Source organism: Opisthocomus hoazin, chromosome 14 (genome assembly GCF_030867145.1).
Source record: "Opisthocomus hoazin isolate bOpiHoa1 chromosome 14, bOpiHoa1.hap1, whole genome shotgun sequence".
Lineage (NCBI taxonomy): Eukaryota > Metazoa > Chordata > Aves > Opisthocomiformes > Opisthocomidae > Opisthocomus > Opisthocomus hoazin.
In genome coordinates, this window is record NC_134427.1 from 15,726,299 (window position 1) to 15,741,250 (window position 14,952).

At 44.0% G+C, this 14,952-nt stretch overlaps 1 protein-coding gene across 1 annotated transcript; it reads left to right on the forward strand.

Annotated features, from left to right (window-relative positions):
• Window positions 1-6,114: 6,114 nt before the first annotated feature.
• VMA21 (vacuolar ATPase assembly factor VMA21) lies at window positions 6,115-12,802 on the forward strand. Its single transcript, XM_075435630.1, has 3 exons — window positions 6,115-6,245; window positions 8,045-8,154; window positions 9,664-12,802. Exons 1-3 carry the CDS (start codon window positions 6,115-6,117, stop codon window positions 9,804-9,806), a joined length of 384 nt encoding a protein of 127 aa, XP_075291745.1. The 3' UTR covers window positions 9,807-12,802.
• The last annotated feature ends 2,150 nt before the right edge of the window (window positions 12,803-14,952 follow it).

The following is a 14,952-nucleotide window of genomic DNA, read 5'->3' on the forward strand; positions in this document are numbered from 1 at the left end:
AATAATCTCCCATTGGTTGCAAAATCCTTTTGGCCAAAGTGGAAGGTGGTTTGTGGTCTGTCTCAGCTAAACAATACTGTGAAATTTTATCTAATAATCTAGCATGAAATTAGTTAGATGTGACATTTTTTGCACGCGTGATCAAGTTACAGTCAAGCAACAGATTTTCATCTGCTCTTGAGCTCAGAGGTAAACCCTGGATGTACTGATGCTGTGAAACAAAACAAGCCCTGCAAGTCCCCGCAGTTGAACGTGGGTGCCAGGCGTCACAGTAGCTTGCCTGTCTGAGGGATAAGCCCACCCCTTTGCAGCTTACTGTTATAGTAGCTCAAAACTGGGACTTCAATGAACTCTGAGGGTTTCCAAATTGCCAGCACTTTTTACACACATGGCCAGTGCTGTGAGGCTGGTGCTTCCAGCGTGAGGTCTCTCCCACGCTGCCTGATGCACTGGATTGGACTATCTGGCTCTTTTCCATATTCTGTAGAAGAGAAATGTCCCCCTTATAACTCTCCATTTTCACAGAAACCTGTTGTATTTTCCAAAGATAGCTACAACCCAAACAGCAGTGGGAGAGGGCTGTGTTTTCTGTGCATTTGTGTTAACACACATTATTTTTCTGAAAATTACTCCCCCAGACCTGCAAAACAACAACATCCACTCTACAGTCAGCATTATTTGTCTGGCAGAGGTATAAAATGTCCCATGCTGGTTTAACTGCATGCAGCATGTAAGACTTTGCTTACATTTGCCTTCGCAGAAAAAGGGGATTTCTCTTTCCTGCAGTATCTGGAGTCTCACCTGTAATTGGTAAGTATGGGTTGACTTATATCAGCTGTGGGAATGAAGCCTTTCCCACTCCGTCAATGTAGGCAACTTGGGTATTTCACAACACGTGTGGAAGGCAGCCACTTCCATCAGTTGCCCTATGTTTTCTTTGCAATAATAGTGGGAGGTGAAAATTAGGCTGTGAGACTTCTGAGCTCCATGAGCTAATAGAGGTGTCTTAGCTCTTCACTCTGTCTTATTCTGGGATGTGCAATAACAGCAACAGGATCGTAACAGGGAATATACCCCTATAATGCCCATGTAAATGGTTTCTTTGCTAACGCAAAGCATGAACGTTACTCTGATTCTATTTCCACAGAAGCTGGTGGCCAGCCATGCCACATGCTCTACACTTTGTATTGTCAAGTTGGGCTTTTGGCCCGGAGCACCATGAAGAGTTAGCCAATCCGTTCATTTCACTTTTTGTGAAATGTAGGTCTTTCTTTCTGGAGCATAGAGGTCCACAAAACAGGTATATACAGAGTATTTGTAGTATTGCTGGAGCCAAGAACATCAAGAAACTGAAAGAGGAAGGGTTTGGTAGGAAGAGCTAACATCTTTAATTAGATCAACTGACATCACTGGAAAAAATAGACAGTGTTCCAGCACAGAAGTCGTTATTATTCAGCAAAAGAGATTGAGAGCCCCTAGAATTGTCTATTTGCTTGCTCCAGCTCTATCAGATGGTGTAAAAAAAGATGTTATTGCTCCCTACAAATGCCACCTCTCTTATATAGGAATTGTACTTCCACACTGCGAACCCAGTCACAAACGCTATATAACCTTCCCCCAACATGAAAAACCACGACTTGAAATAAAGCCTTGTCTCACAGCTGCTCTTTCTTCTACACCATCTCTCTGGGGCTAAGCTCTAACCACGAAAAAACATTTATTAATTCTACACAAGTGGTTAACAACTTCAAAGCTGATGCTGCACAGTGCTGCTTGTTTGTTTCTGGAAATCTCACTGCAAAAGCCAGACCCTTGGGGTCACTTGGCACTTCTGTAAGATCAGGCCTTGGAACCTGAGCCTGTTACTGGCCCCCGTAACCACAGTCCCTTCCCTGCTCCGGCTCCTTTTCTGATAATCTGTTTTATATCTTCCTTTTTGATACATGACCTTTGAAACAAACCTCGAAAAAAATATACATAAGCAGGTGGTTTTATTTTTAAGTATTATCTTTTCAGTTTTCACCTTTCCAGCTCTGCATGTGTTGGGGGGGACTCTTTTTCTCCATCTGCCACTAGATGGTAATGCTTCAGCAGGCACCTTCCCGGCCGTTCTGCACCCCGGCTGAGATGCAGACCCCCAGAAAAGCCGGGGCCTCAGCGCTCAGGTGTTGCAGAGCACCCCGTCTGCACAGGTTCCGTTCTCGGTCTGAATTTCGGAATGTGCTCCCTGCGCCAGATGAGCCCAAATGAACCAAGTTCAGCAGTTACACAACCAGTCACGTTTTCATGGTGCTTTTAGTCTTTTACAGGCAAGCTGCAAGGCAATTCGCAGGCACCAGCTAAAGGGGCTGCAGCACAAGCGAAGCTGAGGAGGGAAAGAAAATGCTCCAAGCACCTGGAGGTGTATGGCCAGAGTTACCAAACTAACAGGCTTTCTCACTGCATTTGCTGGACAAACAGGAATCCCTCCACCGGCAGGCAGTCCCCTCCATAGAGCTCACTCCTGGGACCTGGGACCGTGTCCCAGGAAAGGAATTGCTCTGTACGGGCTTTATTTTTTATATTATTCAAGCATCCTCTGGCAATGGTTGTTGAAGAGATTGTCTTAAAATAGCAGATCTTTGGTGCCAACTAAATTCGCAGCTCCTTGAGCTTGCTCTATAATCCAAAAGGTAAGACAAGTCCGCGGTCTGCCTGAAATTTGAGAATACTTGACTTATAAAACCTGAAGCAAACTGACAAGGCTTTGTATGCTCCAGATCTTTTGAAGTAACTGATGCAAAAATACAAATAACAAGCTTTTGTTTTCTCACAGTTGCAAAATTTTTCTAATAGTTTTGTATTTCCCTCATGTGGTCATGAAAGAAAAGCAGTAAACACCCAGGAAATCATTCAGCAAAATTGTTATTAGTCTCATAGATGCAAGCATCTGTGTGGTGAGATGTCAAGTAATTTTATATTAAAAATTAATAACGCAGGCTGTTAAGCCTTGAGTGATTTACTACTTTCAGTTGATTGATATGCATCTTTATGGTAAGCTTGTATGATGTGAGACTTACTCCACTTTCATGTTTCCTTGTTTTGTTATTAAACTATCTCATGTCATTGCTTTTCATGCTGGGGAAACAAACAGGAGAAGTCAAACCAGAAGTGGAAAGAACATCATGTATCTGGTGACTAAGTGTTCACTGCACCTACATTCATATTTTTCAGTCATCTGCTTTATATCTTAACTATGTGCTGATTTTTTTGCCAAATTATTTTTGTTCACTAAGTAATCCATAAATAAACAAAACCTACTCACACATTTGGGTTGGATTTTGTGAGTGGCTAGCTGGAGTTTAATTACATGTTTTTAAGAACTAGTTTGCAGTTTTAAGATCATGTTACACAGCAAACCCTCCTTCCATCCACATCCACATCCACCTGGGTATGGGCTACAAGGCACCTCCCTGGTCCGCACCAGCCCCCTTCTGCCCCCCTCATGCAAATCATAGCATCATAGAATGGTAAGGGTTGGAAGGACCTTAAAGATCATCTAGATCCAACCCCCCTGCCATGAGCAGGAACATCTTCCACTAGACCAGGTTGCTCAGAGCTCCATCCAACCTGGCCTTGAACACTGCCAGGGAGGGGGCAGCCACAGCTTCTCTGGGCACCCTGTGCCAGTGTTTCACCACCCTCATGGTGAAGAATTTCTTCCTAATATCTAATCTAAATCTGGCCTCTTTGAGTTTAGAGCCGCTCCCGCTTGTGCTGTCACTGCACACCCTTGTGAAAAGTCCCTCTCCATCCTTCCTGTCGGCCCCTTCATGTACTGGAAGGCTGCTATAAGGTGACCCCCGAGCCTTCTCTTCTCCAGGCTGAACAGCCCCAACTCCCTCAGCGTGTCCTCACAGGAGAGGTGCTCCAGCGCTCTGATCATCTTCGTGGTCCTCCTCTGGATCCACTCCAACACATCTATGTCCTTCTTATGTTGGGGGCCCCAGGGCTGGACGCAGTACTCCAGGTGGGGTCTCACGAGAGCAGTGTAAAGGGGCAGAATCCCCTCCCTCGCCCTGCTGGCCACGCTTCTCTTGATGCAGCCCAGGATACAGTTGGCTTTCTGGGCTGCAAGCACACATTGGTGGCTCATGTTGAGCTTCTCATCCACCCCTACCCCCAAGTCCTTCTCCTCAGGACTGCTCTCGAGCCACTCTCTGCCCAGCCTGTACTTGTGTTTGGGATTGCCCCGACCCACGTGCAGGACCTTGCACTTGGCCTTGTTGAACTTCATGCGGGTCACACAGGCCCATCTCTCCAGCCTGTCAAGGTCCCTCTGAATGGCATCCCTTCCCTCCATCGTGTCAACCACACCACACAGCTTGGTGTCGTCGGCAAACCTGCTGAGGGTGCACTCAGTCCCACTGTCCACGTTGCCATCATATCCATATCTCTTGCTGGCTCAGGCAGCAGTGGAATCAAATGAGAGGAGGGATGTGGTGTTTTAAAAGAGCTTAAAATTGGTTGGTTTTAATGAAAGTGTGACCACAAGAGCCAGACTTTTCTCTGTAAGCACTGAACAGTCTGAACTTTGCTGCATCTTCATAAACAGGAGGGAGATGCCAGCTGAGCTACGTTCATTGATAAAAAAAAAATGCTTCTAACAAAATTCACCTTCTTTCTCACATGTACCAGAAAAAACAATAAAAAGCCTCACTATTCACAATCAGAGGGGAGAAAATCAGTGCTGCAGACAGCGTTGCTCCTTCCCTCCTACCTTTACACACTGTAGCTGCTGGTGCAGTGTAGTGTCCACTGCCTCTAGCCTAGACAGCAGAAATTCACTCTGAGTAAGCTCTTGAGAGGCAAGCTCACAGCAGGAACTACCAAGAACAAAGTGTCTATTTCCCGATCTTACTGCTTGCAAGGAGAACAACCCTTTCTTACATCTCTTCTCTTCCAGGGTCATAGCCGGCAGGATGCCATGCTGGCCCGTGAGAGAAAGAAGAGGCCACCGCGCCGTGCCATGTGCTGTGAGGCGCAGCAGCAAGGAGCAGGGCAGAGGCCACAGCGCCGGGCTGCGGAAACGCTGGGTGTCTGCACGCTGCCGGAAAACACGAGTTGAGAGTCATGTGTGGCGTTCGTTAGTGACTCACACGATTAAGATTTGGCATGGCTGAGTGGTAAGACAGCAACACGGTTTTACCGTAAAGGGGCAAATATGTTTATTGCTGTGCTATATGAGATTCAGTTAAGCGGCAATGGTCATTTAGGTTCCAGAGCTATTGTTTGGAAGTTGCAATGCTTTGTGTTCCTGTTAGAGCTGTTCATTGAGCATAAACAATTAATTCCCCTGCAAATGAGGCTGATGGCATAGCACAGAGGTTGTCCCACTCTGGTCTCCCATTGAAGAGTCAACCCGTTGGCAGGTATTTAAGCGGAGTAGAGCAGCAGGAAGAGGGATGTGACTGCACAGCTTTAGCAGAGCGTCAGCTTGGAAACGCTCAGTGCTCAGCCAGGCTGCAGGAGGGAGACACCCGCCCAAGCCCTTGGTCTCTCGTTTGCTGCACCCGTTAGTTACGTCGGGGACGGTTTCTCTCAGGTTTTGACTTTTTGATTTTTTTTTGAAATCTCATCTCTGGCTGGAGAAGGAATTCTGATTAACTTGAAGGAAGGAAACCTGTCAGAGAACAAACCTCCTTGCTAATAGGACAACGTAGAGAAACCTCGCCGTTTCCCTTCAGAGAATGCCTTAGCCCTTGCCTGTGTTCTCTGATTTACAGTCTTCCGTACTGGTGACTTCACCAAAACACCTCAGTAACATCTTTCTTTCGGCTCTGAGACCGCTGCCGTTCGCTGGGAAGCCTCGACTTTCACCGTGCAACCTCCATGCCCGCAGCCCGCCGGGCGCTCGCCCAGGCGCTCCCCGTCTCCCCCGCGCCAAGCGCTCGCAAGCGGCACACACGGCGGGCGGGCGGGCGGTCCGAGCCGGTGGTGAGGCCCGTCCCGAGCCCACGGTGCCCGCGTACAACCGGAGCCGGGCCCGGCCCCGGGCCCAGGCCGCGCCGACGGCCGCCGCAGCGCCGCGGTTGCTATGGAGACGGCGGCGCGCGGCCCGGTGCCAGCCTGCGCATGCGCACGCGCCTCCGGCGGGCTTCCGGCGGACCAGAAGCTTCGGCAGCGCGGGGCGCTGAGGGAGCGCCAGCCATGGAGCGCTACGGCGGGTCGGCCTTCAGCGCGGCCCCCGGGCCCGACTGCAAGCCGTGAGTCCCGGGGAGGGGAAGGGGCTGGCGGCGGGAGGGACGGACCGGCGGGCACCCCTGCGGGGTGGCAGGGCCTGGCGGCGGGCCGCGGCCGTTCCGGGGGTGAGGGTGTGTGCTAGGCCGCGGCGGGCGCGGACGGCTCCCGCTGCCGCCAGCACGGTGGCTGCAGCCCCCGGGGGGTACCGGGGAAGGGGGTCTGCCCGTGCCGTGCCCTTGGCGAGAGAGGGGCAGCCAGGACGGGCGGAGGAGGCCCCCGGTTTGCCTTGGCCGCCACACAGCCCCAGGCCCGAGCGAGGAGGCTGCGCTGCAGTTAAAAGCTCCGCGCTGGGGCTGAGCTTGTCGGCGGGTATTTGGGTTTGCTGCGTAGGGCAGGGGTGAAGGTGTGTCAGTGTAAGCAAAGCGCTGGTCAGCGGTGGAGTCTTTAGTAATAAGCTGGAGATCATTTTGTTCTTCTGTGGGTAGGTGCTAAATAGATAGTGGTTTCTAATGTCCATAGGGAAAGTTTGAATGGGGTTATGCTTTCCACCCCGACAGACCTTGAGACAAACTCTACTAACGGAAAAGATTTGAAATGTCTTTTTTTTTTTTTTAGCTACTTAATATGCTACTTAAATGTATGGCGGCACATGATCAGAAAAAAGTGCTGTTGGTGTTAGTGTAATAGCTGTGTGTGGCTGCATGTCACTGTCTGGTGATCACAGTCAGAGGCTGAGACTATTTTTTTTTCCCCAACTTCTTTTTCCAAAGAAATATCAAGGATAAAATATGATTTAAAGCAATATACTATAGCACAAATGTCTTGATAAAACTTTTTGAAGCTACTTGTACAGAAATTGCTGTGGAGGTGCCTGGGAGTTTTAGGAATTACGTATCCCTGACTTCAGTTTTTTATGTAGATTTGTGTTTCAAAGCCTTGAGGACATATGTCATTGAATCTGGTTGTCTCTGAAAGTCAGAAGGGTATTGCTTGGCTTACATGTTTACCTCAGCATAAAATAATGTAGTCAGTAAGCAGAGCGAGTGAAAACTGGTGGAAGCACACACAAAAACAAGCAGCACGTGGTGTTTTGTAGGTACAAAACCTGCTCTAGCAGATCAAGTTCAAGGAGACCTTACCCAAGTACATGATCCTTCATTGTGATTCTCTTGCTCGAGGTCTTCTAGGTTTAGGTCTGTGGAAGCAAAAAAGCTAACTAATGTTTTAGTGTATTGGCTCCTGTTCTGATTATTGCTACAGTTATTCGACTTTCTCAGTGGAAACTGATAAATTATTTCAAATAGAGGAACGATACCTAATGAAAAGGAACTTCAATTCCAGCAGTAAGCTGTTAAAGTCATTCTGCGTACTTCCTCTGTAGGATTTGTCATTTTCCTAGGCTTGTAGTTATTTAATTTTTTTAAAAAAAAAGGGAACTTGGCAAGCTTTAATGCAGAATTCTGTCTTATGACAACTGCATGTGTATCTAATATTGCATATTTAATAGTTATGTAATAATACACCAATAAACGTATTAATGTAAATCCCCTTTGTTGTTAATGCTTGCGAAGTAATAATAGGGAAAAATCGAAAGACTGTTTTTAATCTTGTTTGGGAGCTTTGACTTGCAAAATCATTACATCGCTTTGAATACTGTGATTTTTCTACTGCGGCCAACAAATGCATACTCCAAGTCTTTGTCGCTTCCAAACGATATACTCAGTTCTTGAAAAGTAATTGGCTTCTGTTCGGGATGAGTTCTTGTCCTGTTTCAGGCATATATATTGTAGCTTCTGTGTGTAACTGTTCTTATTTATTTCAGAAATGAGGGTTCATTTACATCAACTTTAAGAACACTTCTGTTCTTCACAGCTCTAATGATCACATTACCTGTTGGGCTGTATTTTTCATCAAAGGCTTACATATTTGAAGGTAATTCTGTTTCTGCCAATTAGTGTACTATTACAAAAAAGAGGAAAAGCACAATCCTGTAATAGCATCTTTGTTCTCCTTCCTATTCTGAATATTTGTTTCCTTATGCAGACTAAAGCCCTTGTAATATCTAATTAGAAAAGAAAATTATATAAATATTAGATGCATCCTTCCCTGCATAGTGGTCTGCAATCTGATATTTGCTATTTGTTATACTGTGGTTTGTAGAGTATAGAGGTGCATCGTTCCGCTAATCTAAAAGGTATTGAACACCACCCTGCAGCAGACTTTTATCAGAGTCATCAAGGATATGTTTCCTGCAGGTGTTGCAAACTAATTGTGTATTCAGGACAGAATAATGTTATTTACTGGCCTTATTTTTTGCTTTTTAAAACATACCTGCATTTGTAAGTGTAAATCAGTGAAGTCACATACCCAGTTTCAGGTATTGAATGTGGTTGCTTGTAGAACTTTCTTTTTAATTACAAAAAAAAAAGGGAAATAATTTAGCTGTTTGTTTGGAGAAGTTCTGTCAAACTGCTAACAACCAGCCGTGTTCTAGCCTTGATTCTGCAAGGCTTTGAAACTCTTCTCCTGCAGCATTAGGAAGTTATCTCCTTCAAAAGCAGGGAGGAGGGAGGGGGAAAGCAGCTACTTTTAAGAGCAGCTTGTGAATGTGTGACTGAGTTGTTCCAAGATGATTCTCCTTTGGTGTGTACTTCGGGACGTAGTTCTGAAGGCTGAAGCTGAGAGCTTGTTAAGTAACTTTCGGGATCCTCTTTAGCATGATGTATTTTTTTCAGTTGAGGTGTAGCAAGCTGAATTTTAACTTTGCTGTGTCATTCAATGGCAAGACCTGTCAGCACTGATAGGACAGGGTTAGTGTTTGGAGGGTGGTATTTTTGGCGTGGTTTGATGTGATGTGTGGGTTTTTGTTAGGTTACTTTTTTCCTTTGTGTTTTTTTTAAAGGAGTGAAGATAAATGGTATTTGGCCTTCTGATATTTGAAGGCTTATTTCATGTGAGATGCATTCATGTATCTTAACTGATAAGGAATTACAGGTTTATGGTCTGAATATATAAGGTAGAAGTCCTCTAAATGTAATTGTTCTAATGTTTTGTGTGGTTATAGTGGCAAATAAATTTATATAATTATCCCCCTTCCCACCCCCATTTTCATGCCCCACAAAGAAAGTTACACTTACGAAAAAAGGATGTTGAGGTTTATTTGGTGCTGGAAGATAGTAACAGAAAAAGTGAATGAACTCTGAGCTGTTGACTTCAAAACCAGGGTGTTTGATCTTAAATATTGAATAATTGCAGTGTTGCTTTATTCCAGAAATAGTTTCAAGGTCTGTAATTATCATGGTGAATTCTTTCATATGAATCTTTCTGAGCTCAGTTGTTTGTTACAGGAGTAAATGTAACTTTGGTCTTTAGGAAGAATTGTGGTTTGCCATTTCAGTGTTTCCCAATAACTGATATTCTTTACTTTCTTTATTTTCTCAGGTACCTTAGGAATGTCCGACAGAGACAGCTATTTTTATGCTGCCATAGTTGCTGTAGTTACTGTTCATGTGGTACTTGCTCTCTTTGTATACGTAGCATGGAATGAAGGTTCTCGACAATGGCGGGAAGGCAAACAGGACTAGAACGAAGATCATCATCATCTGATACCTACAGACTGTAAATTAAACTTTTGTGAGCTGAATGAAAAGCATTCTTCAAAATGTATAATACACATGTACAAAGATGAGGCTAATACCTCCACTCGGGTTAGAATAAGATTTGTGCTCATCTCGAATGTGTGCCAGTGTTATCTCTAAAGCTGATGGAAGTTGTTCTTTAGCCAGGCTCTACTAGGTCAAGCTGAGGAGGTCTTCACCTAGAATTAGATTGCAATAGTTATGTATTTTTTAAAACATCTGTAGCTATTTTTCCATTCCTGTTTTTTTTCTGGCTTGCTCTGAACATAACATTGGCATAAAGCAAGCATTACATTTTCAAGTAATTAAATTCTTGTTTTAAAAGTTACCTTACTCACTGTCCAAGTACAGTGGAAAAGATGGCATTTCACTTTGCTGTGGATAGTTTCACAATTCATGGGTGTTGTGGTTTAACCCCAGCTGGCAGCTAAGCACCACACAGCTGCTCGGTCACTCCCTGAACAGGTTGAGGGTGAGAAATGGAAGGGTAAAAGTGAAAAAACTTGGGGGTTGAGATAAAGACAGTTTAACAGATAAAGCAAAACAAGGATTTTATTCAGGGCTTCCCATCAGCAGGCAGGTGTTCAGCCATTGGCAGGAAAGCAGGGCTTCCTCATGCCTAATGATTACTTGGGAAGACAAATGCCCTTGCTCTGAGCGTGTGCACCCGCTTCCTTCTTCTTCCCCCAGCTTTACATGCTGAGCATGATGTCGTATGGTATGGAATACCCCTTCGGTCAGCCGGGGTCAGCTGTCCCAGCGTTGTACCCTCCCAACTTCTTGTGCACCCCCAGCCTCCTCGCTAATGAGGTGGAGTGAGAAGCTGGAAAGGCCTTGACCCTGTGTAAGCACTACTCAGCAACAACTGAAACACCTGTGTGTTCCCAGCACGAATCCCAAACACAGCCCCACACTAGCTACTATGAAGAAAATTAACTATCCCAGCCAAAACCAGCACAGTGGGACAGCTAAATAATTTATTTCTGAGTTTAGAAGTAATTGCAGAAATAGAATTGGTTAGAAACTCAGGTGATGTCTTTCTAATGTGAAATAGAAAGGGGTTTTTATTTTGAAATGTAATTGTTCACTACAGTGTAAAATTCAATCTTTAATTTCCTTTTGGGGTGATTGTCATACTACTGCATTGCTCATATTTCCACTCTTCAAGTTAATCTTGATGATGCAAAAGGAATGGCATAGCATATTTCTTTATATGTCTTCACATCTATGTGTCTCCTTTGTAATTTCTAAAGGATGTAGTTGGATTTCCTGTAGTAAAGTAGTACAAGTAACAGCTGTAAGCCACTCTAATGGCTGGTAGAGGAACAAACAAAAGAAAAGAAGCTGTAGCCATCTGCAAATGTTGTCCTTTGTGAAGCAGAACACAAGACAGATCACATGGAACATGTGCTTCTCTTCATAAATATGAACTTGTACACTGTGAAATGATACAGTAGGTTGATTGTTTTCTTTTTTCCTTGGTTGTGTGTAGAAACTTTCTGTAGTCAAACTGTAGTGTGATTTTTGTGTTGCAGGACAACCTGAATTGAATTTCACTGTTGTGTTGTTGTTAGCGAGCTTTCTAGTCTGTAGATAAAACATTTTTCCTAAGGTTCCAGCAATGCATAGAACTTTCCTGACGCTGGTGATTGCTGCTAAGCTGTTGTGTTTGAAGTGGTTCTGTTAGAGTTTTCCAGTTTGTCGTATTAGTTGAGCGTTTTTTGGAAGTGTTGCTCAATATGGGGCTTGGAATGGGTTTGGTGCTGTGTTTGTCCATGGTAAAACTCGCCCACAGGTGAGACAAAAATCACTTATCCACACCCAGTGACTTGCAGAATGTGTTCCCATGTCTCATTCCTCTCATCTTCACCCCCGTCCCAGATGTGTGCAGTCATGTACATTGTGTCACACTAATGCAAATCAATTTTTACATTTTGTTTCTGAAACTTTAACTTTTCTCATCCAGAAGCTCATTGCCAGGTTGCTGCCAGCAAACTGGAGAACGGTCTCATAGTAATTTGAAAGACAAACTTAGTTTGTACGTTGACATATTGGCTTCCTGTTCTTCAGCATATGAATGGTGCATTGTAGAATAAATAACTGCCTTTTAATAAAAAAGTACCCCGCAATACAAGTTCCAGTAAACAAGCACTTTTGCTGAACAGTTTTTGAATAATCTAATACTGCTCATGTATAGCACAGCTTACAACAAATAGATCAGCTATAGCAGTAGCTTTGTTTTTTAATTCCGTTTATACTAGAGAATAAATGTGAACGTAGCTGTCATGCTTTACTAGCTGGGTCTTGTGTTATGTCTATTTTGTGTTTCATGTACCAAGATCCCTTGACACCAAGTTAATTTCCTAGGAATAATAGGGAAATAGAAGTACAGGCACTGAAGTGTCCCAGCAGTTGGGGGCGACAAGCTGAGCATTAATCCTTCCATTGGAAGATCTTTGAAGATAATGCTGTGACCCACAATGTTCTCCTTGAGAAAAGAGCCATGTGCTGGGTTTCATGTTGCCCATGCTTGGAAGCTGAAACAACCACTCAGGTAAGTGGTGCAATGAAAACAGTTAAGTGGTGGAATTACACCATGACTAGGGAGGCCAAAGAATGGTAACTGCAGCCATACAATGTAGAGTGTACATGGAGTAGATACCTACTGGGACTCCTGTTGTGCCTTACCAATACTAAGATTTATTAGTTTTCAGGAGCTTTGCTGTGTTCTCTTCAGGTTGAGTGTTTCCTTTCGTGTATCTGATGTTCCTGTTAACATCAAAGCTAATTCTCATGGCAATTTTTAATTGTTTAAAGGCCATTGTGATTCTTCTAGGGTTTAAATAAGACTGTACAAATATGGAAACTGATCAGTGTTGTGGAGTGATCAATATTCTTGTTGCTTTGTATTTTTATTTTCTATAAAATGGTGATGTGTTAAAGTGGTACTGTAAGTTTGTTCATTTTATTACTAGGAAAGGATTTGAAACAACTGTTGGTGAAAAGGCAAAATTGGGAAAACTTGGTCTGCATAAGCCATCCAGTACTTCAGAATTGCCTCACTTAGTGGTCCATCATGTGTTTTTATAGGTTGACAATTAGGCAGTTTAGCTCAAGCAAGCAATTGTATCTTGCACAGAGCAAATACCTTGAGACCGAGGTTGTAGCAGAAGCTTTCTGGAATGTTTTCCAAGACTATAGATAGTAAAGGCAGTGGGGGAACTGGGAAGCGGAAAATCAGTGACTTCTCAAAATCCATTTAGTTTTCTTCTTCTGTACTTCTTATCTCTGGGTTTTTAAATGCCCACAGAACATTGTGGTGGGTACTCAGCCTATGAAAGTGTGTAGGTGATGAGCTTTGGTTTGTGGTTGAGGATGCCTGACTTAATTCGCCTGTGAACTGCTAACACTGCATAGGGAGTAGCCAGAGAAAATGGTGATGTTAGTGATCATGTTGTTAACAGGAATTGTTTGTCATACCCTAACATTGATAAATGTACATGAACTTTAAACAAGTTTTACATATACTTGAAACAAAACAGAATACTATCTACCTTTTTTTGTGATGTAAGAGAGTACCTAGTAATAACTCTCACTTAACTTTAAAAAAAAAAAGCCCAAACAAAAAGCCACACAAAAAATCCAAATAGACCGACGCCCCAAACCCCTCAACCTGCTGTGTAATTTTCACAGTGATGGTTGTTGGACACTAGCAAACTGATCCAAAGTTAAAGACGTAGTTTTGCCTCGCTGCTAATGCAGCATGACCTACTAGAGGGCAGGCTTTTCTACCCGATTGCCCTGATGGGAGAGGGGACCTTGTGCTGACCAGAAAATGGTGTTCTCACCTAGTGCGTTGGTGAACAGTAAAATTATTGATGTTATTGCAATTTTGACTGGTTTTTTTTACTGGTTTTAGACTGCTGCACAGTTACTGTAGTTAAATAAGCTGTGCTTAGGCTTCTGATAGCCCACGCAGTTAGGGTGTGCTTGAAGCCTCCAGGCAGGGGTTTTGTTGGTAACAGTTCAGATGAGTAAGAGATTGGAAAGGAGAGGGTCCTTAAAATAGTGAACTAAGCCATACTTCTGTTATTACAAAATAACATAATATGGGTGTGACGGAAATTTAGGTAGGCTGCAACCGGTGGGACCAGGGGAGGAAGGGGTCGTGTTAAGCAAAGGAGTGACTTGGGGAGCTGAGGTGGATATGGGGTAGGGTGAGGACTGGAATGCACTGGCACAGCTTGCTGTGTTATGGCTGAGGCACCGTATGTTTTTGTTCAAAAGTGTTTATTCCACTGTTCTCCAGGGGATTATGCAGAGCCATTGATCTGAAATATTAAATGTAAATCATACCAAATAGCAAGCCAATTCCATTTTAACTTCCAATTAAAGTTGTTTGTAGGTTGAGAGCTTTGCAGCGTGTTATCTGGGGCATGTTTATTCATCTTTGTCTTGTACAAACTAGCATTGTTACTGGCTCTGAGGCATTTCTTAGAGCAGGGTCAAGCCCTTGGAGAGTAAATGTTTTGTTAAAAATACCAAAGAGCAACTGCCACTCTTAATGTTGCGTTAGCTCTGATCAGCTGTCAGTTTAAGCTCCTTGCTTCAAGTTCATGGGAAGCTGCTTGCTGATTCCTTGCAAGGGGAGGCTCTCTTGTGCTGAATGGGGCTTGCAACATGGAAACTGTGTAGTTTGGGGCCAGCACAGTGATTCTCTTACTTGAGGACATACTAATGTCTGAGTCTGTGAGATGGTGGGATACAGCTTGAGTCTCTTTGTTAGGAGAACTGAATCAGTGTTGTGTAACAATGCTAAGGTATCGTTGAAGACAAGAGATGCAAGGAAGCTCTTGGGACTTGAATACTGTTTGAACTTAAAATGGTAAGAAAAAGTATGGAGGAAGTGAATGGAGACTTTTGTAGAAAGCAACTTTTTTAGTTGCTGGTCTATCAGTTTGCACTCAGAAACCAAGAGACAGAGTCGCTCACCAGTGGTGGTCGTGTTTGTGAAGGCAGGGATACTGACTGGGAAGCTTTGTGGTGGAGGATGACTAGGGAGCAGAGCTTAGAAAGTCAAGGAGTTAACATG

Bases quoted from the DNA above. Each gene is read 5' to 3' on its own strand.
- VMA21 (XM_075435630.1), top strand. From the start codon at position 6,115: ATGCGCACGCGCCTCCGGCGGGCTTCCGGCGGACCAGAAGCTTCGGCA. The intron at 6,246-8,044 runs GTGAGTCCCGGG...TATTTATTTCAG, and splicing joins CCCGGGCCCGACTGCAAGCC to AAATGAGGGTTCATTTACAT. The intron at 8,155-9,663 runs GTAATTCTGTTT...TTATTTTCTCAG, and splicing joins AAAGGCTTACATATTTGAAG to GTACCTTAGGAATGTCCGAC.